This window comes from Podarcis liolepis, assembly GCF_965112155.1.
Source record: "Podarcis liolepis genome assembly, chromosome: 7".
Classification (NCBI taxonomy): domain Eukaryota; kingdom Metazoa; phylum Chordata; class Lepidosauria; order Squamata; family Lacertidae; genus Podarcis; species Podarcis liolepis.
The window spans coordinates 4145454-4172272 of record NC_139561.1 but is presented as its reverse complement, the minus strand read 5'-3'; the positions used below and the strand labels follow the sequence as shown (position 1 = coordinate 4172272).

The 26819-nt window shown below is 46.2% G+C and overlaps 1 protein-coding gene across 1 annotated transcript; it reads left to right on the top strand.

Moving 5' to 3' along the window:
* Window positions 1–14771: 14771 nt before the first annotated feature.
* Window positions 14772–26591, top strand: ASTL (astacin like metalloendopeptidase; the record flags this gene model as incomplete). Its single annotated transcript, XM_083512556.1, has 8 exons — window positions 14772–14788; window positions 15373–15554; window positions 15974–16055; window positions 16744–16889; window positions 18063–21695; window positions 23033–23155; window positions 24796–24923; window positions 26442–26591. 8 exons carry the CDS (start codon window positions 14772–14774, stop codon window positions 26565–26567), a joined length of 4437 nt encoding a protein of 1478 aa, XP_083368682.1. The 3' UTR covers window positions 26568–26591.
* Window positions 26592–26819: the final 228 nt, after the last annotated feature.

Below are 26819 nucleotides of genomic sequence, written 5' to 3'. Positions count from 1 at the left end.
CTTCTTGAGTCTCTTTGAGACTGGCTCAGTCTTTTCCTTATTTATCACGGTATTGGTTTAATGGCACCTTGCATCCCAAGGATTGTTGATACCTGAGTATGAAAAGGAACAGGAGTCCTGGGTATCAGGATATCATTTCAGCCCTCTGAGCCCCAGCCAGGATGGAGAAGCTCATGCCTTTGGGACTTGGCTCGTTCCCAGCTTAGGTTCCTGGCTGCCTGCTGCTCCCCATCACCCTTCCCAGTCTGCTTCCAAGTATGCAGAGAAGTCACTCCCAGAGCAGACCAGCGCTTGCTCTGTCCCCTCTGTATGTTCCCTTGCTGCCAAGGATGACTGGCTTGAACAATTTCTATGTCTGCGCTGGAAAGCCAGCAAGCCATGGCCAAGACATCTTTATAGGTGTAGCCCACTTTTATCTTCTGGAACACAAGTAAAACCAACAGAGGAAGAAGGTAAAACCAATGCAACAAGTTTTTAGACAAGTTGAACAAATATATAGCTTGATGTTGTACACACACACACATTTTGCCCAGCTGACACAACTTCTTGAACCCTGGAAGGCAAGGCAAACCCATTTAGCAAAGGCTAAAGTAGGATGCTCCTGCCAACCTAGCAGTTCAAAAGCACATCAAAGTGCAAGTAGATAAATAGGTACCGCTCTGGTGGGAAGGTAAACGGCGTTTCCGTGCGCTGCTCTGGTTCGCCAGAAGCGGCTTAGTCATGCTGGCCACATGACCCGGAAGCTATCTGTGGACAAACGCCAGCTCCCTAGGCCTATAGAGCGAGATGAGCACCGCAACCCCAGAGTCGGTCACGACTAGACCTAATGGTCAGGGCTCCCTTTACCTTTATCTTTAAAGTAGGATGCATCCACACTGCAAGTGTCCAGTTCTGGGCACCACAATTCAAGAAGGACACTGACAAACTGGAACGTGTCCAGAGGAGGGCAACCAAAATGGTCAAAGGCCTGGAAACGATGCCTTATGAGGAACGGCTAAGGGAGCTGGGCATGTTTAGCCTGGAGAAGAGGAGGTTAAGGGGTGATATGATAGCCATGTTCAAATATATAAAAGGATGTCACATAGAGGAGGGAGAAAGGTTGTTTTCTGCTGCTCCAGAGAAGCGGACACGGAGCAATGGATCCAAACTACAAGAAAGAAGATTCCACCTAAACATTAGGAAGAACTTCCTGACAGTAAGAGCTGTTTGACAGTGGAATTTGCTGCCAAGGAGTGTGGTGGAGTCTCCTACTTTGGAGGTCTTTAAGCAGAGGCTTGACAACCATATGTCAGGAGTGCTCTGATGGTGTTTCCTGCTTGGCAGGGGGTTGGACTCGATGGCCCTTGTGGTCTCTTCCAACTCTATGATTCTATGATTCTATGATTCTATGATTCTATGATTCTATGAAGTGGTCTCTTTTTTAAAAATAAAACCCTTCAATTTGTCAAAAGTTCTCATCGGTCATGTCACCAGTCCTGAAGAGTTTATGGCTGCAGTGATGTAAGCTTTGAACCCAGGAGTCTAGCTCAGATGCTTCATTGCTGTTCCGCGCTAGCTGCTTAAAATAATATTGGTGTTCCTTTGGTACAGAACTTTGATTTGATTACAGAATAAGCTCGTGGAAGCTTAGCTGTGGCCATGTGGCTTGACCTTACCTCTGATGTTTTTGTCAAGGCAGCTGGCAGAGAAAGATTGATGCCCCCTTCCTCGCAGAGGCCAAGAGCTTTAGTTGACCTCTGCTTGCCCTCAATCAGTCCATCTCTGGATCTTGGCAAGTTGCCCTGTCTAGACCACAGCCATCCCTGGGGGGGGGGGGAATCCAGGCTGTGTGTCAGCAGGAGGAATTAGCTGTGAGTGGCAGGTGGGATATTGAGATGGAGGGGAGGAGGGGGAAAGAGTACATTTTCCAATCCTCCCCTCTTCCAGGGGAAAAAACCCAACTGATACAGGACCATGGGCATATCACAGACACCTGCCACTAGCTGATCAGCGGAGTCCAGCAGCTAAGGTCTGGTGCTTTGAAAACCCACTGACATCCTACCTTGTGTAGAGGCAAAGCTAGACCTGCAACCTCCATTAGTCTCTCAGCCATGGTTTAAGATCTCCTTCCCAAATCTGGGAAAGCACTAACTAGGCTTTGGGAAGGAGGCAGTGTTATAGAAAAAATAAGGGGATTGGCTTTTGCTGCCCAAGGTACTGAGTCCCCTAAGTCCATGATCAGTTAGAGATGAATGGATGGAGGCAAGATCCATAGAAAGCAAGGCAGAGCTTTATTTTTCTGTCACAACAGAGTTCCCTCCCCTCCTTACAAGGAGGTAGGAGAGACCCAGAACAATGGTGCACAAGCCCCTATAAAGACTTTTGAAATTGCCCACACCTCTAACCCAAGGCCACCCCCAAAAACATCATCTATACATCACTGAAGGAGGCAGTCTCCAGCAGAAATTTGAGAGTATTGCTTCTCTCCTTTCTGCTAGGATACCTGATAATACCTTACTTGGTTGCATTTTCTGGGTAGCCTGGCCATTCCTTTGAGATGGTAAATACTTTAGTTCCTGAATCTCTTACCCATATTGATAGTTTTCTCATCTTAACAGATACTTGCCAGACTATGGCTTCAGGATTGCTCTCCTGTACTATTTCAGATATGTGATTTATATACGGTACTTACATGTCTGTTTGCTTTGTACATTTATGAACATTTACTCTATATTTGAGAACTTAGAATTCTTGTATCAGCAGGATAACTCTAGGACCCTGTCAGTGCCTTGTGTCTCCTTCCCCAAGCCCAGTGCCTCACTGACTGGGCTTGGGGGGCACCAAATGTTACCAAGGGCCATGCCTTTGTCTATCCTGGGTTAGAGTGTCAAACGATGCCTCAGAGACCAACAGGGGCAGCACGTCCCATTTTATCATCTGAGGTGAAATGGGAAGTGCCACATCTGCCACTGGTGGAAAAGCAGCACTACCATTGGCACCAATTTTGGGCAAGATTGTGCCAATTTGGGGTTTCCATTTCCTCCCCTGCTTTTTCCTCCCCTGTGCCTTTTTAACAGCAGCATAAGAGAGATTAAGATTAAGTACCTGTGTGTGGTCTTTCACATATCTTGCCAGGAAGCGATTCACCCATTTAAATTCTGTATGTCAGATTATAAAGACACAGGGTCAGGGGCAGGAAAAGAAAATAGTTAGCAACCCTTCTCAGATTTGGGAGATCAGAAGTTACAGTCAGGGTGAAGAAAAGGAAAGAGCACCCTAGAACCTTCTCAAGAACTTTCATTTATTGCTATTTCACCTCTATCAGAAATACCAATGGACTCTGTCTCTATGTCATAGGAGCCAGCTGTAGGGGCTGGGGGGGCTTCAGCCCCCACAATAAAATATCTGAGGGGGCTGAGCCCCGACAAAGTTGATGGGCATTCCCATTCAAATGGGGTGTGTGCACCGTGTAATGTGATTGATTGTGCAGGGCAGGGCTTACCTGGGACCCCACAATATTTCATTCAAGTTGGCACCCCTGCTCTATGTGTCAGTTACCCCCCCCCCGCCACAGCCAGAAACATTCTGTTTGCTCTAAATTTACCCAGCAGCATTACTTCATCTCAGCCCACTCACCCAAATCAGCTAGAAAATCCCAGTCACAGATGTTCACTCACTTGTGGGCACCAACACAGGTCCTAAAGATAGCCATGGAACATTCAGATATTCTTTCATGCTGGCCTGCTTACGCATGAATGCGTACACACAGTCCACTGCCCTCATGTGTGCACCTGGCCCCTATTTCCTTTGAAGGCAGTAATAATATATTTCAAAGAACGTTACACATCACATCACGATCATTCTCTCAGCCACACAAGGCCAGCATTATAAACCTCCATGAGGGCTTGATACAACAAGGCACTCCCAAAGGCTACTGAGGCAAGGGAATAGCTTAGGCGAACTTTGAACCAGGGACTTGTGGGATATACAGTGGTACCTCGGAAGTCGAACGGAATCCGTCCCAGAAGTCTGTTCAACTTCCAAAATGTTCAGAAACCAAGGCGCAGCTTCCGATTTGAGGCAGAAACTTCTAGCCAGGCCAAGTATAGATAATATCAGCTTCTTAAAAAGTCTTACTTTTCTGATTTTGTCTAATCTCCTGTTAAAAACAATATTTGTTCTCCATCTCTTTGTAATATTGTTTAGCACATCAGAGAGGGAACAAGGACATTTGGGTTAGTATGGGGTATGTGTGTATGTGTCTGTCCATTTATATTAGCCTTTGCCAACCTGGTAACTTCCAGATGTTTTGTTTCAGACAGCTGTGCTGGCTGGGGCTGATGGGAGCTGGAGCCCCAAACGTGATGCACATCCTCTTCTGTTTAGCTGAGTCTGACTGCCCCCTTGTGGCTAAATGCTGCTTATAAGAGCAGGAAAACAGCGACACAGTGCCTCTTTCTTTGGGCTGTTCAAAACCTTTGCACTGAAGCAGATGGACTTATGGCAGTGTTAGCTTGGAAATGAAGAATGGGGGCTGGGGGCTGGCCTTGGGCAAAATGCCCGTAGTGGACACTGAGTGGGCTCACTTCCTTGCCACTGTCGCCACTGCTTGGCCTCTCCATCATGACCTAATCCCCATCACTTCTCAGAAGGAGTGAGCAATGGCGGTGAAAACAGCTTCTCCTTCTCCTGGCTGATGATGATGTGCTTGGATGAGGCTGGCAAGCAAGCAGCAAGGAGGTGAAATAAAGCAGAACCTCCAAGTGTCCCTATTTTCCAGGGACATCACTGATCTAGAGAAGCTGTCCCTGTTTCTGATTTGATTCTAGATTTGATTCCACTTTTCCTTAGGACGTCCCTATTTTCATTGGAGAAATGTTGGAGGGTATGGAGTTATCAGACCCCGGAGCCATCTGAAGGCAATCCTGTGCATAGGGAAGGTTTTTTATGTTTAATACTTTTCATGTTTTTATATATGTTGGACGCTGCCCAGAGTGGTTGGGGCAGACCAATCGGTGTTAAAGAAGGATAGAACCTTTTTTATGTATGCTACAGCAGCAGCAAGAATCCTCATTGCAAAGCATTGGAAGACACAAGACCTACCCACCTTGGAAGACTGGCAGATGCAACTAATAGACTATATGGAGATGGCGGAAATGACTGGCAGAATCCGAGACCAGGGAGAGGAGTCGGTGGAGGAAGATTGGAAGAAATTTAAAATTTATTTGCAGAAATATTGTAAAATTTTTGAATGTTGAGGACATTGAAATGAATCGCAGGGGTTTTAGCAACAAAGTAAAATGTAAGATTGGATTTATAACAGATAAAATAATAGGATATGAATTTGCTGAATTAATTTTTTAAAAGGATACAAGAACGGGAGACGTGAGGAAGTCGGGAAAATAAGTTAATTGAAGATGAGAAATTAAGAAAGAGGGAATTTTTGTTTTTTGTTATTATATGTGTTTTTATCTCTTTTTTCTCTTTTTTCTTTTGATGTGCTTAATGTTTGTATTTTTGTATTGTATTTTGTGATTTTGTATTTTCTTTGTTTTTGTATATTTTCTTGAATGCTCTTTTATTGTGAAAACTTAATAAAATATTATTTAAAAAAAACAGAGTGGTTGGGGCAACCCAGTAAGATGTGTGGGGTATAAATAATAAAATTATCATTAAGGAATGGGATGTCCTTATTTTCCTCGGAGAAATGTTGGAGGGTATGAGAAATGGGGGAATGAGCACCAGCAGGTCCCTGGCAATGCCAGCCCCAGGCCCTGATCCCTGGCCTCAAGTGGCACCTGCTGAAACGCTCCCTTTTACGCCCCTATTATTTATTTATATAAATAACTATTTGTTTGTCTGTTTATTACATTGCTGTGTCAGCAATCCAAGCACATAATGTGGGCCGTTCACATGAACAGTGAAATATAAATGCAATTCACAATAAGCACACTAAAACCAGAAGCGAAAAAAGCTGGGCTAGGGGGCCTGATCATAGCTGTCAACTTTCCCCTTTTCTTGCGAGGAATCCTATTCAGAATAAGGGGATTTCCCTTAAAAAAAAGGGAAACGTTGCCAGCTATGGGCCTGATCCAGCAAGGCAATTCCTGAATGGGCAAAACTTTTGCTATCAGTACATCTCTGTAATGTTTCTGAGCACCAGGAATGAGGAGCAGTTTTATAAAAGAGGCTTTATTCAGAGGAGCCTCTAAGACCCTCTGCTAGAACTGAAACTGAAGGCAGTCAGCTCAGTTGGCTAAAGCACAGTGTTGATAACCAGGTTTGATCCCCATATTGGCCACCTGCATTGCAGGGTCCCTTCCAACTTTAGGACTCTAGGACTAAGAAACGGCAGGGCATGTCCTCAGACTGCCAAGTCCTTAGCTTTAAGGGAGCATCACCAAATCACAAGCTCTGTCATTACAATCCCCACAACAGGAAAAGGCTTCACCTGCTAATCTTCAAAGTGCCGGGCTGCTCTTAAAGGCCCAGGAGCAGATCCAGATGGGAAAAGGTGGCAATCTGATCTGTATTGGTTGAGTGAGCTCTTCAAGCTGCAGAAGGGCTTCATCACACAAGGGGTTAAACTGACCTCCTAATCAAGAGGCTTTTGCCAGGTGTTGCCTTTTCACTGCTGCTCTATATAAAAGATCCAGGGGTCCCCTTTGTTTGTGGCCTAAGTATTGTTTGCAGTTTGTTTAGGGGAGATTTATCATACATTTATCAGTAACAGTGGGCTTTTTCTTCCGCTATGGCTGTGTTCCTTCATGTTTGGACTCTGGTTATAAGTGTTTTTTGGCTGCTTTCAGGTAAGGGCTAATTTTTTTTAACAATGAGGCATCAGTGCGTCTGCTTGTAGACCTTGTGGAAGAGGAAGGGCCTTAGCTCAGGGCTAGCTGCATGCGGAATCTCCTAAGTTCAGTCCCTGGTATCACCAGGAAGGGCTGGGAAAGACCCCCCCCCTTGCTTGAAACCCAGGAGAGCTGCTGCCAGCCAGACCAATGCTCTGACTCAACAAAACACGGATGCCTTTGTTCCCAAGAACTTGCAGCGCCCGACCACTTGGCAGATCCTGGGACCCAGGCTGCTCCTGCTCCTGGGTGGGTGGGGTCTGCTGCTCTGGAAAGTAGCGTGCGTTGGCCTCACTTGGCCAGGGGCTCTCTCTGTGGTATGACTCTTAAACCTTTTGGTGGCCATATGTTTTAAGCAAGCTGCTATTAAGGGGGGGGGGGCTATCCTGGGGTCTGTCTGGGTTAGGTAGCATGTTCAGCTAGGCTGCTTTCACACTCCCTGCCTTCTATCTGCACAATGCTTTGCTTAAGGACGACTGTTGCAAAAATAGAGAAATGTAGGTACTTGAAGCAGCAAAAAGTATGATATAAAATGCTCAGTAATCTGTGTCTAATTCAGTGTGTTATTTGCAAGTTTGCCATCCTGTGGTGAAGCCTAGTATTTATTTTCTTGACAAATCAAACCGAACAGCAAAGGTTCTTTTTTGGACACTGGTGGCAGAAGAGTGATTAGCAGGGATACCGAGTTAAATTTACATTATTATGATTATTGTGCTATTCAGTGCTGGCTGTGGCGCAGATCTAAAACTGGTTTAAAAATGGTCACAGCTTCCCCTTAAGAACCGACTCCCATTAGCCCACCATTCTCAGGACTTGTTAGAAGCCCTTCCTGTCTTCAGAAGCCCTGAGAGTAGCCATAAATCTGTAATGCCTTGGTCACTTTCACACTATATGCTCAGAGCACATTTATACCACTTCAAACAGTAATGGTTTCCACCCGCCCCAAAGAATCCTGGGAACTGTAGTTTGCTAAGAGTGCTGAGAGCTATTAGGGCACAGTTCCCAGCACACACAGCAAACTATAGTTCCCAGGATTCTTTGAGGTGGGAAACTATGTACCGTAAATGTATGGTGGGGATGTGAGTACAGCATCAACATGACCTAGGCTGTTCTGCATCCTGAAACAGCAGGAGGAGGCATAGCTCAGAGGCAGAGCACCTGATTTGTATTCAGAAGGCCCCAGGTTGAATTGAATGGTTCAGGTAACAGGTGATGATGGGTGAGATTTGGGAAAGTCAGTGTGTAGAAGTTGGTAAGCTAAATGAATAAGAAGCCTGACCTAGGGTAAGGCAATTTCCAATATTTATTGAATTTATATCCCACTTTTTACGTCAAAGAGACCATGGTTCTCCCTCTCAGTTAATCCTCACTACAACCCTGTGAGGTCATAGAATCATAGAGTTGGAAGAGACCACAAGGGCCATCGAGTCCAACCCCCTGCCAAGCAGGAAACAGGAAGGTATGTTGAGCTGAGAGGCTGTGACTGGCCCACCTAGTGAGTTTCATGGCTGAGTGGGGATTTGAACCCAGGCCTTCCAGGTCCTGGCCTTTCCACCACGCTGGCTTCCTATGTGGCTAGCCTCCTCTTGGGTCCTTCCAACAAGGTGTGGATGTTGATGCAATGGGTGTGCCTCTCTCTAGCGCTGCCCGTACATGGCCGGGGAGACACCTTCTACATTGAACATGCCCAAGGGAGTGACTGGGACGAGGCCAGGGATCCCCCTGATGACATCCTTGACATTAACCAAGGTAAGTACTTCTGCTGACTCTGAAGAGCACATGCCCCCACCCCCAGCCTATAAATGATGAAACTACTTACTGTAGTAGCAGGCACTTCAATATGCTGATTTATACATTTCCCCCCATTGCCCTGGTTCAGTCTGCTGTTTTTGTAAGTTGCAAGGTTTGGGTCACTTTCATGAGTAAATTGACCCAAAACTAATAGTCACTGTCATGTTTCCTACTATTCCGCCTTGTGTTTCTTTATTTTGCCTTGTGTTTCTTTGCCCCTTAAACAGAGGCTGCCCTGCCTAAAGGGGGGTTCATGACGCTGCTATATGCAGGGTTGCACTGAAACCACTCACTCAACCCTGGCCACTGGGAACCTTATTTGGCCACACTTTGGGCTTGATATTGCCAGGCATGCATTCAAGGATAGCTGCCAGTCTTGAGGGCTGGCACAGCCAGTGACTGGGTGGAACTGCAGCACTAGGGTGTGCTGGATTTTTCAGCTTTCAAATTCCAAAAATTCTACTCAAGTGCAGATCCCTGCCACATCCAGCACAGATGGTTATTGGGACACTGTGTGCAACTTTTGTTCTCTTGCAGTGGATCCCATTGTATAGCTATGGTTACATCCACACCACACATTTGAAGCCCATGCCCCCCCAATCTGGGAACTGTAGTTTGTTAGTTCTGTGAGAAGCAAACTTTAGTTCCTGGGGTGCTTTTTGGGAAAGCCATGCTCTTCAAACATATGGTGTGGGTGTCATCTATCAAATGCAGTGTTCATCATCTAAGACCTCTGATGCTGCCAAAATCAACCCAGAGATGGAAAAATGTGCATGAGAAACCTGAATTTTGTTAGAAAATGTTGCATCCAAAATGTGAGTGACCAGAGTGGCAGCTCTGAAGTTAAAAACTGCAGCAATTTGCTTTCAGCTCTAGTCTGTCGTATTAGGCTACTTGATCAGGTAAAGGCTTCTGCCAGGTACTGAGCCCATTTTTCTCTTCCCAGAGCTGATTTTTCCAGGGGCGCCAGAAAGCAGTTTTCTGATCGAGGGGGATATCATCAAAGCGGTAGGTAATGATGGCAGAACTGGTGCAAGAGACAGACTCTTTCCTAAGATGACTTAGTGGAAGATCTGAGTGTGGCCAGGCCGTGGGCGTAGCCAGGATTTATTTTAGGGGCAGGCTTTATGTTGGGGGTGGTGGTTCAGAACCGAGTTATCTGCAACACAGTTGGTCAGTTAAGTATTTTTATATATTTACTTGATTTACCCATGGGCCTCTACATCAGGAGTGGCTGCATTCAGATTGCAGTTCACATCAGTGCCAGCCAGCAATCACAGTGATCAGGGGGTGATAAGAACTGCAGCTCATAAACATCTGAAGAACACTGCTCTTGCTATCCTTGCTCTCTACATCCTGTTGCATCCCATTGAATCCGGGTAACACGAGCAGCTTGCTTGCTTACCAAACTACCCGTATGGTATGATTGCCATATGTCCAGAATTTCCCAGACATAGCTGGGATTTGGTTGTCAGAAAATATGTTTGGATGGAAATGGCTGAAATCTGTATGTAAGTGTAGATTTTGGTGAATTTCCTTAAAAATATATTCCTTAAAAACCTCCTTTTTTACTCTCTCAACAACTTTTGTGTCCAGATTTTTACCTATTAAAATATGGCAACCCTACTGTGTGGGAGAGGAGGATGACTGATAGTTTGCATGAATTCATCTGCTGCAGTCCTGAGAAAAACTCTGAAGCTGCTACGTATTTGCACTGCTGGGAAGCCCATTCTCACCAGCCCAGGGGATTCTGTTAGCTTTGTGCCCCTAGAAGACTGGTGCCTAAAGCAACCCTTTTGCATTTCTATCCTGCCTGTTTTCTGTGCTGCTCAGAGAGCCATGCGTGAGGCTTCCAGGTGCTCTGCCCAGCCTGATTTGCTTCAGCAACTTGGCACTGTGTTGGCAGCCTGTGTTGGCCCACAATTTGGTATTGCCTGCTGGGTTGCTTCTGTAAACTAAAAGAACAAGCAGGGCATCAAAACTGCTGTCCAGAGACCGATGAGGTCACTGCAATCCTTGGTGTGACCTCAGGAGTGTCCCTAGCAGGAGAACTTGGCATTCTGTTGATAGCAAAATGGTTTGTGGAAGGGCTGCTGCAGCTCAGTGGGCAGACAAGCTGAAGGTCCCAGGTTCAGTCCCTGGAAAAGCTCTTCCGAAATCCGAGATCAAGGAGAGGAGCAGATGGAAGAGGACTGGAAGAAGTTTAAAGTTTATCTACAAAAATATTGTAAAATTTATGAATGTTGAAAGCTCTGAAAATGAAATGAAGGGGTTCTAGCGATTAAGATAAATAAGATTATAAAGGGAGGGATAAAGGTTTAAAATGAATAATGAACGATCTTGCTGAACTAATTTTTAAAGTAGAATACAAGAAGGGAAGGCGGGTGGAAGCAAAGAGAATAAGGTTTTGAAAGTTATTAATATAAAAGAGTGTTCTTCTTTTATGCTAAATTTTTTCCTTTGTATTTTTCTTTTTTTTTTGTTTTTCTGTTTGGATTTTCGATGTTTGTTGTTTGTTTTTTTTATTTTTGTTGATGTTAACTTTTTGGAAAATTCTAATAAAATATTATTATATATATAAAAAGGAAAAGCTCTTCCTTGGAACCCTGGAGAGCTGCTGCCAGGCAGTGCTGGCAATGGTCTGGCACATTACAATGCAGATTCTGATGTGAAAGTGGTGCTGGTTCTCTCCCATATAGAGTCCTTTCAGGCTGTTCCCATCTGCCAACCCAAGGTGGCCAAAGAAGAGAGGGATTGTCCAAATTCCCTATGTAATCTCCTACAAATATGGTAAGTGACAAACTTTGGAACCTCTTCCAGTAGGAACAGGGCATAGATGTTATGAATAACTTAGGTTCTTTTATCTGTTTAGCTGTTTAGCATAAATGAGATTCAGTGCACTCCAGGAAGAACACAAGTAAGCAGTCAGACAACCAATATATTGGAATTTCTACATAACATTTCTTTATTGCTTAACATAAGACATAACAAGGCAAGGGAACATGCACTCAGTCACTCATGCAAACACACACGCAAACATACTCAACGCCTCTTTCCTGGAAGTGATCAAGTTCCAGTAAGAGTCCTGGGTGATCAGGCAGCGAGGCCCCAGCTGCGTCTGACACACAGACTCATCTGAAAAGTCTCAGTCTTGCGTAGTTTTTTTGGTGTTCATCTGAATCTTAGCATTTCTCACTGCCTTTGGCATTTTCTTGGCAGTCCTCCGTCCTTAGCATGTTCTTGGCATGTCACAACTCTCATTGTTTGTACCTGGTCTTCTGTAACTTTTGGCACAGTACAATACTCATTTTTTGTAACCAGCATTGCTTGGTCTTTACGCTTCCTTGCAGGTACAGTACTTTAGCCAGAACATGAACAGTCCATTAGCTCTTTGATCAACATAGTTCATCAATTGTTCATTAACAGCATCCATTTTGTGTGGCGTTCTTCAGCCATCTTGCAGCCCATTCAAACATGGCATTCGTTACATAGAGATAGGGTAGAAACCTGATTCAGGACTTGCCCATACTTTACCTTTTGCCCTGCTCTTTCCAGGCACAGTTCCACGCTTTAAAGCTCTCTGTTTGAGAACCCCCCCCCCTTTTTTTTGCCCCAGACTTTTCCCTTTGAAAACCTCTTTAAAGCTGAATTGGAGCAAACAGCAGTTGGGTTTTCTGCAGATTTCCATTTGTTCCGATTGAGTGCTAAAGAGTGGGGGTTTTCATGGGGAAAGCTCCAGAGCAAAAAAAAGGGGGGGATTCAGACATGGAGCTATAAAGCATGGACCAGGGAAAGGTAAGTGTGGATAAGCCCACACTTTGCATTTAGAGTGGTGCCCCGCAAGACGAATGCCTCGCAAGACGAAAAACTCGCTAGACGAAAGGGTTTTCGGTTTTACGTTGCTTTGCTAGACGAATTTCCCTATGGGCTTGCTTCGCAAGTCGAAAACGTCTTGCACTTTTTTCTTAAAGCTGCTTGAAGAGGCGCAGTTGTGACGGACCGTGCTTCGCAAGACGAAAAACATCGCAAGACGAAAAGACTCGCGGAACGAATTATTTTCGTCTTGCGAGGCACCACTGTATAGGCAAATTTTGCTCATTAGCACTTTCCAAAATACACAAGCGGATGGCCATCCTTCAAAATTAGCACTTCTCTGACTGTTCAGTGCAGTTTTGTAGGCTTGCAATACCTGCAAAAATGTGTACACAAGTTGGGTGTGCATAAAAATGTACATGTTTGTGAAACTAACATACAGAAAGACATTGTTGGGCAAAAGTGCATACAAAGATGTGCCTTTTGGGAGAAATTAGCAGTGAAATGCTGATGAATTTTCATAAGCAGTTTTTAAGTCATAAACTGATGTGGAGAATTGAACTTGGAATAGGGACAGTGAGAGAATAAAGATAAATGAATGGATTTGCCCAGCCTTGCTGCTGAGGGAGAGGTGATGGAGACTGGATGGAGTCCAGTTGAGGAGCAAGTGGATCCATCTTCCACCTTTCTGGCAAAACAGCCTTCTCTCCCCAAGCAAGACTCCTGACATTAACATTTACTGTTATTTTTCTTTCAGAGCTCTTTACAGCTTGTCCATCTAGAACTATACTTTGCCCCTTCTGTGCCCCCCTCCATTTTTTCCCTGGGGCTGCTACTGGTGTTGGGTTGGGAGGCCAAGTTTTGAATGATCAAGGTGCTGAATAACTTAGCCCCCCCCCCCATCCACACTATGCATCCAAAGCCCTAGGAACTGTAGTATTTTAAGGGTGATGAGAGTCGTCATGAGACCCCTATTTCCTTCACAGAGCTGCAGTTCCCAGAGTTCCCTGGGAAAAAGAGAATGGTGGTTAGAACTATAGTTCTCATAGTAGATAATGATGAGGATTCTGCTTCCAACACAGCCATCGTGGCTACTAGCCATCATTAGCCTTATACTCCATCAACTTGTCAAATTATCTTTTAAAATTATCTCAGTTGGTGGCCATCATGACATCCTGTGGGAACAGATTTCATGACTTAAGTCTGTGACTCTCTGCCGCCACTACTGGCTCCAGGATATCCTCCTTGCTTCTCATTGGAATGAGAGCAAGCTACCAGGATAGCGTTGACTCCCCTGGATGACTATGATGGGGGGAGGGACTGAGGGTGTGTTGATGTGTGCAACAGGAGGGGACAGGCCTACTTAAATGTCTTGCATTTGATAAGCTGAACTTGCTAAGTGCTCTTATTCTGAGGGAAAGGATTCTGCTCTGAGCATTCTGACACTGCTCTTGCCTGTATTCTTATTGTTCCTGCCAGACGAATCCAGCGTGAAGATACTCAAGGGAGCATTTGAAGACTTTTCAAAGTTCACGTGCATCAAGTTTGTCCCTTATTCCAACCAGAGAGATTTCATTGCCATTGCCCCGCTCTCTGGGTTAGTAGTGACTTACAAGATTTATCTTACTGGGGAGTAATGGGGTGGTCTCCTAGTGGATGACCCACCACCTGCAAAAGCTAGATTCTCTTCCTTCCAGTGCCTCTGCCTCCTCCAGTTTTGTTCTGCAGCTCAACTTTCTGGCCTAATATGCAGATAATCATGCCGGCTGTGGACGATGGAAGCTGTAGTCCCAGATCATTTGGAGAGCACCAGTCAAAATTTTGGGATGGGCCATGTGCTGAAAAGGATCTTGGAAATGTTGACTTTTGAATATTTGCAGTTATGCTAGACATGCGATGACATTCTTCAATAGTAGCCAACTCTGGGTGGTATATGGGAGCTGCTTTTAACAACATGTAATACACTTCTGTAGAAAGATAAATGTCTTGATTTTAACCAGCTGGTAGAATTTCCCCTTGAACAGATGAGGAACAATCAAATTTTGAAGTCCTGGTTTCAAATCCAAAACTTCCTTTGGGGGTGCATGTCAAAAGTTAGCAAATTTGAGTGTTGGCTTATAAAGTTTTCTGCACTTCATATGTATGGACCTAATTTGTGGATCAGAAGTTGGTTATTTGCTGGATGTTGTATTTATAAAATATTCTGATGCAGTTCATGGTTCAAAACAGTTTGTTTTGAGCTTTTAGGAATGCATATTTAAATACAGCAGTGGGAGAGAATTGATTTGTGGGTGAACACAGACCATCACCCACAAATCCTTATGATAATGATCAGGGATGAAGGAGCTGATCTGGTGTGACTGGTGGACATGGCTGGGGGAAGCACACTTGATTGGACCAGCTGCTACCACCCAGAACCTGCATACGAAAGAGGTGGGATGGCTATAATACTACAACCCTAGAATCCTTATTTTTTTATATAAAATAGAACCTAACTTAGCACTTGTAAGACTATTAACATGCATACAATGCTGCTGAGTACAAGACATTGTCTACTAGGAATATTTTTTTCAGTGGTGGCACCATGGTTGTAGAATTTCCTCTCCAGCGACATCCAAAAGGCCGACTGCATTGATGGGTTTGAAGATTACTTCACAATGTTACTAGAACATTGTGCTTTTTGTGGCTCTTGGAGTTTGCTGAAGGGTTGTTACCATTTTAGTATATTGCTTTTGCTTTTTATTGCTAGACCTTTCTGTAGATTTCCAATGCAGATTTTATGTACTGTTGTGTTCCCTTGCTTTTTCTACCACAAAACGGCTATCTATATTTAAATAGGCAGGCTAGTAACATATGAGCATTGGCTCCTTAGGCATGGGATAGGTTGTTTGGTTGCAATACAACTTCTTAACGCATCTCTTTCGCTCTCTCTCTCCAGCTGCTTCTCCAGTGTTGGGCGCATTGGTGGGATGCAGGTGGTTTCCTTGGCGCCCGCTTGCCTCCGCAAGGGGAAGGGGGTGGCACTGCATGAGCTCATGCATGTTGTGGGCTTCTGGCATGAGCACTCCAGAGCAGACCGGGACAAGTACATCAGCATCTCTTGGGATGAAATCTTGACTGGTAATGGTTGCTTCGGCTTTTCTAGCTGGCTCTGTGCAGTGGCACAGTGTGGCCCCAGGTGTATTTTTTTGAGGGGGCATGACCGGGCACCCCCACAACAGGCTGCCTCATTAGACCCTGGCTCCAGCATGTGAGGGAGGGAATACCCCCTGCCTGAAACCCGGAGAGCTGCTGCCAGGCTGTTTGGGGTGGGGACCTTGTGCTCAATGACTAAATGCAGCTCTCTGGCCTCTCTGCTGAGCTGCCAGGACTAGGGGTGGGATGGGGGGAATTAAACCCAATTCACTTTTAACGCCAAATCTATCAAATTGACTTGGGACTTCCTCCCCTGTAGTGGGACCAGGGACTCTGAATGCTTGTTCTCCACTGCTGCTGAGACCCTCCTGCTTGTAGACCTAATCCCCTTCTTGGATTCACAGGCTTTGAAATAAACTTCATGAAGTCTTGGAATACCAACATGCTGGTGGATTATGACTACTCCTCTGTAATGCACTATGCCAGGTACGCAAACCTGCAAGAAGGCTCCTAGGTATTATAAAGAAAATATTGGGGACATGTGAAGCCCCCTGGGCTGCCTCTTGTTGGCAGTGGAGCAGGGCCAGGGCAGGTATGTCCACATTGCCAAAGGGGTGCTGCATGTTCTGGGTGACTGTCTGCAAAAGCAGGTACATTTCTAGTAAGGGCAGAATTTTCCAACCTGTTTGGAGCCTGCCATTCGTGCTCCTTGTTCTTACATGCATATTCTTTGGTAAGCCTTCGGACATGTCTGAGCCACTGTGTCTGAGGAACGTGACCTACACTGGCTATCTGATGGGACGGCTGGTGATGGGGACCCTTGTGGTGAGACCATGACTTTGTTTGCATGAAGAATCCTGACTATGGGTGATTTCCAGTTTGGAGGCAGTAGTGCTTCTGAATACCAGTCACTGGCTGCCACCGACGGGATGTGTTCTTGGACGCCAGCAGGCTCTTTTTAGCTTCTTACATTCCAGTTCAAAGGGTTGAGTAGCAGGTAAGACCCTTCTGTACCTGAGACTCTGGGCTGCTGCTGCCGGTCAGAGTGGGCGGTACTAAGCTTGATGGAGCTAGATATAAAGCACCTTGCTATGTTAAAGAGAACCAGAATCGTCCACCTGTGTATGTACAAGAGTGACTCACACTGCTTTATCTTGTTCTTTGCCTCCACTAGGAATGCCTTCAGCATGTCTGGCTCACCCACCATAACACCACTCTCCAGTTCCCTGACCCTTCTTGGACAAAGGTGGAACCTGAGCCATTCAGATGTTGCCAGAGTCAACAAGCTTTATAAATGTTCTCAGGCTGCAGCACAGCCAGGTAAGAGAATGAAGACTCAACAAAGCTTAGTTTCCCAAGTCCTATATTTTGAACGCTTATGCGTGCATGCAATTGAGTTTTCCATGTGTTGGCCATTTGCTTTGATTTAGTAGTAAAATGCGGGTTTTCCCAGGGAAGGCACTGGGACAAAAATAATAAAAAACCCCAGACACAGAGCTTTAAAAGAAGTCTGAATGAACCCTCAGTTTCTTGGTTTCTCTACCCCACACAGCTAAGGAGTTGCAGGTTGGCTCTTGAGTGTCCCCAGCTGCAGCCAGCTATGATTTTCAAAAAGTGTCTGGCATGATAAACATAATTGTGTTCATGTACACATCTCTTTTGATGCACACAACTTAACAATGGGTGAAGCAGTGCTGTGCTAAATTTCTTATGCCTTTTAAAAAGCCATTCTCCCTCAGTTAATGAGAGAAGGAACTGCATTTGCACATTATCAAAAGGGAGAATAGTTTGGTGAAATTCTCATGGGTGGGGTGCAAGGGATGTGTTGCACTTGCCTTACTTCTGAGTTTAGCCAAAGGGTGTTGTGGGTGTGTCCTTTCTTTCATTCTCCAAATCTGCTCACCAAAGATCTGTACTCTGCAGCCTTCCTGGGTGCCTGTGAGATAATGCCTCCTATGTAGCTTTTCCAGATCAGGAGGTTTGAGCAGCCAGGAAGGCTGCAGACTGCTGAAGAAAGGTTTATGGGGAGAAAAACATTATCCAGAACAATTTCCTGCCAGAATTCTATAGTGGCTTGAGAATGAGGGAGAATGCGGTAATTGAGGGTTGTATCCAACTAAGATTCACTGAAATTAATGGAGCTGAGATAGTCATGTCTATGCTGTGTACATGCTATACCTTCAAAGCATTTTCTTTCCCTCAAATTATTCTGGGCACTGTAGTTTAAGGGTTTCTGGGAATTGTAAACTCTACTGTGCCCAGAATTCTTTGAGGGAAAGAATGTGCTTTGAGTATAAGTTGCATACACAACCAATGACTTCAGTGGGTCTGCTTTGACTAATGTTGGCTACAACACAGAAGCATCTTTCAAAGGGGAAGAAAACTTTCAAGAAATTGGGAAGATTTTGACACAGGACATGTGGCATGACACAGGAACATGTGGCTGGGAACATGTATGATAAATGACAGAAGTTCTAATTGCTTTGTTTTCAGAGACATCTACCAAGGAAGTCATCAAAGAGAATGTAATGGACTTCATTCCAAGTGAGCCTAAGCCCCATACAACGCAAAACAAACCCAAATTATCTACTGCCTGGAATCTCAGTTCTATAGCGTCGTCCAGTGAAATGCCACATCCTGCCAGAGAGCCTCTGGGGACCATCACACCATCAAGCAAGGTTGCTGGTGAAAACTTTAGTACCACAGAAGCCCAGACAAGGGAGGTTTGGTCACCTGGGCCAAAGAAGCAAATGCAAAGGACAATGTCTCAACACACCCCTGGTAAAGCAGAAGGGAGTGAAAAATCTCTAGTGGTTACCGAAGAGATGCTGCATCAAACCGTATCTGGCGAAATGGCAGTGAGTGGTGTTGCCCAGAAGACTTCTGAACCGCAAACTCTGCAGAATCCCACCAGTAGTGCAAGGGAGTTGAGAAGCCAGCCTCCAAGCTATGAGGAGGTCGACATACCAAGTGACCAAAGCCCCGTAGAAGTAACGACAAGCAGTGCTCCAGAGGTGGAGCTTTCGCTTTCCTTTCTGACCAAAAGCCCAGACGCCTTTCCAATGAGAACGGTCCAGGGAGCTGCCACAAGACTTGGTAAGAAAGTTCTGGACCGGACACCTTTTGGAACAAGAGCTATGCACATAGAGCATAGAACAGAACTGCCTACTGCTATGGTGAGCGGAGAACTATCTACTGCTATGGAGATTGGAAGCTCCCCATTAATGAGAAGCAGTGAGGCCGAGGATAGACATGGTTCCCCAAGCCCAGCTGAGGACCGCCCTTTCTCTGCAATGGAAAACCAAACTGGGAAACAGCTGGCTGAGCTATTTCTTCAGACCATAAGCATCTTTAGAAATGAAACAGGTAGCACTGCTTCTACAACCCCCATAGTCCAGGCTGAAGCAGGGTCTTCATACACAACAGCCTCTCCAAGAGCCTCCAGGAACTTGATCACAGCCTCCGGTGTGATGGGACTGGAAGAAACCAAACACAGTGAAGTGGAAAGCCTGGGAAGCTTTGGCACAATTGAGAGCCAGAGTGAGATTATGAAAAAGGAAACGGAAAGCTTCCACACCAAGGAAGGGAGCAGGCCAACCGACGTGCTATCTTCTAGCGGCAAAGAACAGTATACAAGACATAGATTGGAACCTGGCATGTTTGCTACCCAGGGACTTCCCTCTCTTGGAAGTTCAGAGGCTCAGGAAAGCCACCTTAGTCAGGCAACTGCTGGAGCCCCATCCCCTTGGGCTTCTGTCATAGGCCCTCTTGCCGTTTCCAAGCTAAATGTAGCAACTTACTCAAAGAGCAACCAGACCCAAGTGGAACAGTTTGATCGGTCAGCTGCTCAGCTGGCCAGGAAGGGCTACAGAAAAGAGGCACTTACAACACACACACCACCTGGGCCTCTCTTAGTGCAAGTTACTGAACCTGAGCTGGAGGCTGAGGAGCAGACCCTTGTCCATGCAGAACTGCCAAGCCAAACTTCCACTTTACAGGATTGGGCTTCACTGGCAATGGAAACCAACCAGGCTGTACATCCTACAGAGGGAACATTTCCTCTTCCTCTCTCCCACACCCCTAGACCCGCTGAAACAAGACACAAAACTTCATGGTTGCAACAGCCAAGCAAGACCAAAGTCTATGGCCCTAGTGCCCACATTCCAGGATGGGGCCCCTTTGCAGATCTACACGGGGAAGAATTTGAACACACTTTAGAAACAGTGTCCATTACAACAATGTGGCCATCTACAGCACAAGAATTCAGGGTGAGCCATGAAAAAGAAGTTAGAACTGGACACTCCGAAGAAGCCAAGACTCATTGGAAAGCATCTTTGCTTTCCCCTGAGCCGTTTGAGGACCAGATGTCCACCCAACCTAAATACCGGGTGGCAGGTACTCCATGGCAGCGTTCTTCTACCCCCTCAGTAACAACTGGCCTCCCTGGTGTGGTGCAGATCAGGAATCCTAATGGGCCAGGAGCAGCAGCACCCCAAAGACCATGCAATGGGGAATTGGCAGGCTCTTCACCTGGGACGGAATATGGACTAACATCCACACGCGTGTTGCCCAAAGTGGAAACTACAAGCCTAGAACATTCAGGATCAGAAAAGAGAGATCATAGCCCTACCTCCAAAGCAGACTCTCTGCCAGTGAGAAGAACAAGTCCTCCTCCTAAAGACCACACTTCATCAGCAATGGTGAGTCAACTGATGCAGACAAGGACCCCAGAGAGGACTGTGGCAAGTGATGAAGGATCTGTTACTGCTGGCTCTTTCAATTTATCCACCATCTTGCTTTCTAGCAAACCAGCTTTAAAGGGACCCCAAAGCTCTTCTCCTTTGAGGAGAACAGAACCCGTGATGAAGACTGAGAGCCCACCTACACAATTCTTGGAAACAAAACCTTCCTCTAAGCTTAAAGAAACCCTTGTAGAAGAGGAAATGACTGAACCAGCAAATACCACAGAAGAGATGTCTCTCCATGTGATGAACTTGGCAACAACTCCTACTTGGAAAGCCACAGCTGGCAGAAATGGGGCACAATCTCCCTCATTAGATATGGAACCAACAGGATTCCCCCAAGTTGCTGCTGAAGGGACGGCTCTGCTCCTGACTATTGGCTCGCTAAAGTCTCCCAAACACATAAACTTAAGAGGACAGCCTACCAGTAGCCAGCCCAGGAAAGAAACCATGACATCTATGGCAAAGATTCTTGCAGTGGACATGGTGTCAGCATCATCAGCATCCAGTACCAGTCCTCTAGACACATGGGGAAACCAGGCAACCTTACTGACAGGTGCAAAAGAGGCTACAAGGAGATCTTCCAAGAAAAGTGGAGAAACTGCTTTAGAGATCTATGCCAGCACACTAGCTCCTGAATCGCACAAGACAGCTACAATTGGAGTTTCCACCCTGGGATCCCATGAGGAGCATACTGTAGCAACTAAAATCACACAATTCCAGCCTGAACATGGAACCCGAAGACCAGAGGTGGGGTATGAACACAGTAGGTTTCCTTTAAGCAACGGGACTCTTGTAGGAATGGGAAACGGAGAGCTACAGGCTCCCTCTACAAAATTTCCCAGACATTCCTCCAAGACCCAAATTGTAGTGAATCTGGAGGAAATGTCTGGAAACCATACAGAGAAAATGAAGTCCAAGGAAAATGAGGTGTCCTCTATAGACAACCCTAACTTCTCCCACCGTGTTGGCAAGAGGTCTTTAGCAGAGATAATGGCAACTCCAGCATCTCTGAGTGTTGCTCTGCCAGAGGAAATTGATCATGAATTTATAGGCCATATGGATGAGGCTTCCCCAGTTGAAAATGTGGCAGACATAACGGAGGCAGCAGAACCATTGCCATTTGGAATGTCCAGGTTGTCCACTCTTCTCCAAGGGCTGCCTTCTGCTCTGAAAAAGGCAGGAAATAACCAAGTGGGGCCCCCAGGAACTGTGAAAGCTCCACAGCCTCTGACCTCTTTTTGTCCCTTTGAGAAGAACTTGTGTGGCTGGGAGCAAAGCAAGGAGGATGACCTGGACTGGGTGCTTGAAGAGGGGCAGGAGCAGCTCGTTAGGCCTGGGGGAGGTGGAAGCCCCCCTGGAATGCCTTGCACAACCTCAGGTGGTAAGTGACTCCTGCGCTCTCATGCAGCTCCTTCGCCACTTTGGGGTGTGCTGCAGGGTCTTCTGAGTGGTGGGAGTTCAGGACAGACAAAAAGAAATGCTTAAGGGATTCACTGTAGCGAGATCGTGGTAGTGACCACCAATTTGGGCAGCTTTAAAAAAGGATTGGACAAATCCACGGAGGATAAGACCATTACTGACTACCAGCCATAGAAGGGCTATACATTACCCGCGCTCTCAGTAAGTCTCTGGGTCCCAATTGCTAGGAGAACTCAAGTGGGAGAGTGCTTTTCACACAAGTGGGACTGAGTGCTGGACTATATGCAGCTTTTGGTCAGATCCAGCAGGACTCTTGCATCAGGAGAACTGGCTGGTGGAGTTTCCATATCTTTCACTTGAGCTCTCTTGGTGATGGTCAAACTTTGGCCCTCTGCAAGGGCTATGACGGGGTAGGCAACCTAAGGCCCATGGTCGTTTAACTGGCCCACAAGCCGCTCCCAAACTGAGCTGCCTGCTCGGTGAGTCCCCACACATTGCGTTAAACCGGTGCGGCGTGGCATGGCATGGGGACTCGCTTCCATGGTACTGGAAATCGCTGCCATGCGCACACACAAGATCTGGCCCATGGAGGGATCTCTGCTGGAGTGAACCGGCCCAGGCGAGGTAAACCTTGCCAACGCCTGGGCTATGACAAACACAATGGGGGTTCCCCACTGCACCTGCCTCTGGTATCCTCTCTGGAGGGTCAGGAGCTCCAGAACAGCATGTGGAGGGAGGATAGGAGAGGTTAATAATAATAAATAATAATAATAGATACCCCGCCCTCCCCAGTCAAAACCGGGCTCAGAGCGGCTAACATCAAATATATAACACATTAACATAAAACAAGGCAATCAATTAAAATACATCCTAAAATCAGATCAGGATCAGAATAAAATCCAATCCGATGGCAACCCGCAGATTAGGGTTGGGGACCTTAAATGCTCACCAGGCCCAGCTGTTTGTGCTGAACTTAGATGGGCCTGTGAGCAAAATTCTATATGGCAAGTAGAAATCTGCTGATGAAGCAACTGGAAATGTGGTGGTGTTGAGTTCCTCCCTCTGCTGTGAGAAGCAGTTACTTCATTTTGCTTCGTGGCAGTGACCTCTGCTTTTGGGAACATTTTAATGATTGATGTCTCATTCTTCCTCCCATCCCATTTACAGGTTGTATTGGGTGGGGTGGGGTGGGGTGGGGTGGGGTGGGGTGGGGTGGCTTCCCAACATCAGCTCCAGATTGTTAGTCATATGTGAAGGGTCATGATGGTCCAAATGATACCTGTGTCATCTCTTCACCAGGTGGCTACCTTTCCCTGATGCCTTTGGCCCACAATTCTAGTCAAAAGGCTGTTCTGGTCAGCCCAGCTGTGCAGGGCATCAGGTGCCTCAAATTCTGGTACAGCCCAGGGGACCTTCTCATGAGTAAGTGGCTTATGTATAAAAGGGAGTGTGTGTGGATGAGACTGGCAGTAGGTGGCTGGCTTGTCTTTGTGCAACAGTTCTGGACTGCCAGCTGAGACCCTAATTCCCAATTTCCCAAAACTGGGTGACCCAAAGTTCTCTAAGGCCCTAGTGCTGATGGGGGATTTTATGTCTGGAATAAATGAAACACAAGCACCTTAGTCTGTAGGTAACCTGTTGTTGGCATCTATCTGTCTCAACAAACAACAGAGTGTGCCTCAGGGATAAAGTAAAATTGCTGCATTATCAGCACCAAAGTGGGCACAATCCTAGGCGGTGTGTCTGGAGGTCCTGGGCTCTACAGACAACAAGACCCCCATCTCAGCCTCACTGACGTGGTCCAAAGGAAAGCAGAGAAGTACGTTTGGCACCAGCTTGGCTGCAGGAGGTGCTGGAAGGAAGCAGACAGCCTTTCAACCATCTTAGGGACTCCACTCTGGATTGGTGTAGGGTTTGCTCCTGAGACTTTTCTTCCAAAGATGTCCCACAAGGCAGCAGAAGTTTAGTATCAGAATTGTCCTTCTCTTAGATGGGCTGTAGGTAGGCCACCTACTGCAAAAGAAAAAGGTATATTTTGCATATTTGCCTTCAACCTCACCTTAGTTCCTGTGGTTGAGGGGATTCTGTCTGGAAGCCGGAGTTAGAGCCATAACACAATGGGTTGTCTCCTTCATAACAACCATCTTTTTAGAAAACTACATTGCTCCCTGTATCTTTAAGTGAGGTGCCTACATAAGAAGCTGCCTTACGGGGAGTGAGATCATTGGTTGCTCTTTCATACAACTGTATACAGTGGTACCTTCCTTCCCAAACGGCTTAGCTCCCAAACAAATCGGCTCCCGAATGCTGCAAACCCGGAAGTGTTCAAGTTTGTGAATGTTTTTCAGAAGCCAAATGTCTGGCGCAGCTTCCGCAGCTTCCGCTTGAGTGCAGGAAGCTACTGCAGCCAATCGGAAGCTGCACCTTGTTTTTCAAATGGTTTCGGGAGTTGAACAGACTCCCGGAGCGGATTAAGTTCGAGAACTAAGGTACCACTGTATAAAGACTGGCAGTGACTCTCCAGGGTTTCTGAAGGGGAACATTCCCAGACCTACCTGGAGGTGCCATCGGGGGCAAACTTAGGGCCCTTTGCATAATTATCCACTTACAGTGGTACCTCGGGTTACATATGCTTCAGGTTAGACTCCGCTAACCCAGAAATAGTACCTCGGGTTAAGAACTTTGCTTCAGGATGAGAACAGAAATCGCACAGCAGCGGCACAGCAGCAGCGGGAGGCCCCATTAGCTAAAGTGGTGCTTCAGGTTAAGAACAGTTTCAGGTTAAGAACGGACCTCCAGAACGAATTAAGTTCTTAATCCAAGGTACCACTGTACTCTCCTATCTTCCCTGCCGCCCGTGAGTGAGTGCAGTTTCCCATTTGACAATCCTGTTAGATTCCCCACTCCTAGTGTGCATTTTGTCCAAAACTGGAAAAATACATTTATAGCTTAGTGTTGAACATTTGTGCCAAATCTCTGTGTGTTGAACTTTTAAAAATGCTACTTGGTGGCGGTTTATCATTCAGCATGACGCCTGTTTCTGAGTGGCCTTCTCTTTGCAGGTGAAATCAACGTCTACATAATGCTCCGGAATTCCTCTGAATGGCACAAAGTGTGGTCTGTGAGGGGGAATCAAGGCACTGGCTGGCATCTGGTGGCTGTAGCCATTTCCAAGACTTGTGAGCTACAGGTAAGTATTTATGGTCTGCCTTCAAGACACAACTGGTTGGAATAGCTTAAGAAGACCCTTTATGGAAAATGCATCTCTGGTAATGGCAGAGTCGATGTGAGCCGACAGGATGGTGGTCGCTAAGAAGACAAAAAGGTCCCAGAGTCCATAAATTCTAGACTTCAGCTGGTTAAGAAAAGTGGAAAATATGTACTGGGATACAAACTAACTCTGAAAATGATCTCACAGGACAGCCAGCTCTGTCCAGCTGTCCAGCTCTAAGGAAACCAGAGACTTAGTACTATGCTAAGTTGGTGAAAACTGGTGTGCCCCACTGTAACAATACTGATTTGGGTACAACTTGTGGAAAGTTAAAGGTAAAAGTAAAGAGTGCTTTAGCTGAGATTCCTGCTTTGCAGGGGGTTGGACTAGATGACCCTTGGGTCCCCCTGGACAGTTAAGTCCAGTCAAACTTGACCATGGAGTGTAGTGCTCAACTCTACTTTCAGGCCAGTGTTTGTCTGCAGACAGCTTTCTGGGTCATGTGGCCAGCATGGCTAAACTGCTTCTGGTGCAACAGGACACCGTGACGAGTGCCAGAGCACATGGAAACACTGTTTACCTCCCTGCCACAGCAGTTCCTATTTACTTGCTCTGGTATGCTTTTGAACTACTAGGTTGGCAGGAGTTGGGACAGAGCAATGGGAGCTCACCCCACCGCGTGGACTCAAACTGCCAACCTTCTGATCGGCAAGCCCAAGAGACTTTGTGGTTTAGACTACAGCGCCCTTGTGGAAAGTACTACAAAGTGTATACACTCACCATCATTGACCCAGGTGATTCTGACTTCATTAGAAGCATGCAAGAGCAAACCAGTGAGAAGCAGACATCGCTGAACTTTAAATTTTGTGTAATAATACTGGCTACAAATAAAAATAAATAAAACAAACAAAAAACCAACAACCTGCCAACCTAGCAGTTCCAAAGCACGTCAAAGTGCAAGTAGATAAATAGGTACCGCTCTGGCAGGAAGGTAAACGGCGTTTCCATGCGCTGCTCTGGTTCGCTAGAAGCGGCTTAGTCTTGCTGGCCACATGACCTGGAAGCTGTACGCTGGCTCCCTCGGCCAATAAAGCAAGAACTGGGAACATCTCCTGCTGAAGCTGCATTGTATTGCATGGTAACTGTACAAGACCTTCTGCAACAGAGCACCTTCCGGTGGCATCACACTCCTGGAGTGCTGTGAGCCCTGAATGAGATGAGAGGCTGCTACTGATAGCGATGGCAACTTTCCTCCAAAGACAAAAAGCAGGGGGGGGGGTTGGTGGGGGGTGTATTTTCTGCTGTTGTGTCAGGACTGTAGTCAGGGCAAGGGTCTCAAACCCTGGGGAGTGAGAGATGGTGCTGCAGAACTTTACGCTTAAGACGCACACGTTGCTGCGTGCTGTTTGGCTCTTAATTCTAGGACTTTGAAAAGGTGCAGGCAGCTGAGCTTCTTCAGGTGGCTGAATGAAACTACAGACTCTGCTCTCTCTGCAGGTGGTGCTGGAAGGTGTCACCGGCCCCAAAGGAAGGCATGGTGCTGGGATTGATGATCTGCTTCTCTGCAGGAAGCCGTGTGGCCAATGTTACAGCAGTATGACACGTTCCTTGTGCAACAAGTGAACAAAATAAACCTAAGTATTCTCCTATGTTGTGTTGAACACAGTTTATTAAAATCAATTCAAGATCAGGATACAGTGAAAAAATACAGAGCACATAATAAAAATAAGTGAAATCTGACAATCATGCCATATTGCATCACATCACCATGGGAGTGACAAAGCGTTTACAGGCAACTTAATCAAATCTCTAAGAAATAAATATGTCTGTAAGGTAAAGGTAAAGGTACCCCTGCCCGTACGGGCCAGTCTTGCC